Source organism: Nanorana parkeri, unplaced genomic scaffold, assembly GCF_000935625.1.
Source record: "Nanorana parkeri isolate BGI_ZX_2015 unplaced genomic scaffold, ASM93562v1 scaffold3578, whole genome shotgun sequence".
Classification (NCBI taxonomy): domain Eukaryota; kingdom Metazoa; phylum Chordata; class Amphibia; order Anura; family Dicroglossidae; genus Nanorana; species Nanorana parkeri.
The window spans coordinates 7,288-7,962 of record NW_017309846.1 but is presented as its reverse complement, the minus strand read 5'-3'; the positions used below and the strand labels follow the sequence as shown (position 1 = coordinate 7,962).

The 675-nt window shown below is 53.0% G+C and overlaps 1 protein-coding gene across 1 annotated transcript in view; it reads left to right on the top strand.

Moving 5' to 3' along the window:
• Positions 1-675, top strand: part of LOC108803297 (shootin-1-like) — a 15,286-nt gene that overhangs the window by 7,621 nt on the left and 6,990 nt on the right. The window contains exon 4 of the mRNA XM_018575147.1: positions 343-437. Coding sequence (XP_018430649.1) covers positions 343-437 — 95 coding nt within the window. The remainder of the gene's footprint in view (positions 1-342; positions 438-675) is intronic.

Here is a 675-nt window from a genome sequence, read left to right as displayed (position 1 = left end):
CAGTGACGGTTGTTTCCTTGCAGTGTCTGTCCAGTGACGGTTGTTTCCTTGCAGTGTCTGTCCAGTGACGGTTGTTTCCTTGCAGTGTCTGTCCAGTGACGGTTGTTTCCTTGCAGTGTCTGTCCAGTGACGGTTGTTTCCTTGCAGTGACGGTTGTTTCCTTGCAGTGTCGGTCCAGTGACGGTTGTTTCCTTGCAGTGTCTGTCCAGTGACAGTTGTTTCCTTGCAGTGTCTGTCCAGTGTCGGTTGTTTCCTTGCAGTGTCGGTCCAGTGACGGTTGTTTCCTTGCAGTGTCTGTCCAGTGACGGTTGTTTCCTTGCAGTGACGGTTGTTTCCTTGCAGTGTCTGTCCTGGCCGTGGAGGAATATGAAGATCTTCAGAACAACCTAGAAATGGAGAAGGACCTGCGGGAGAGAGCAGAGAAACTGGCCCAGGAGGTGAGACACCCGGCTGGTCCCTCCGGCACCCACCAAGGACCACGTCACCGCAGCCTACAGTGTCCTACCATCTGACTAGAAGTCAAGCCCCTCCTTCTATCTGTACATAACATGGGAGGAGCTAGAGGGGTCACATGACCATACAAGACTAACCCTACGTACACTGCGCTGCATCCCTACATATGTTAGGGATCAAAGTGACCCCTCTCTGGCCAACTAGGACAACGTGACCCCTCTC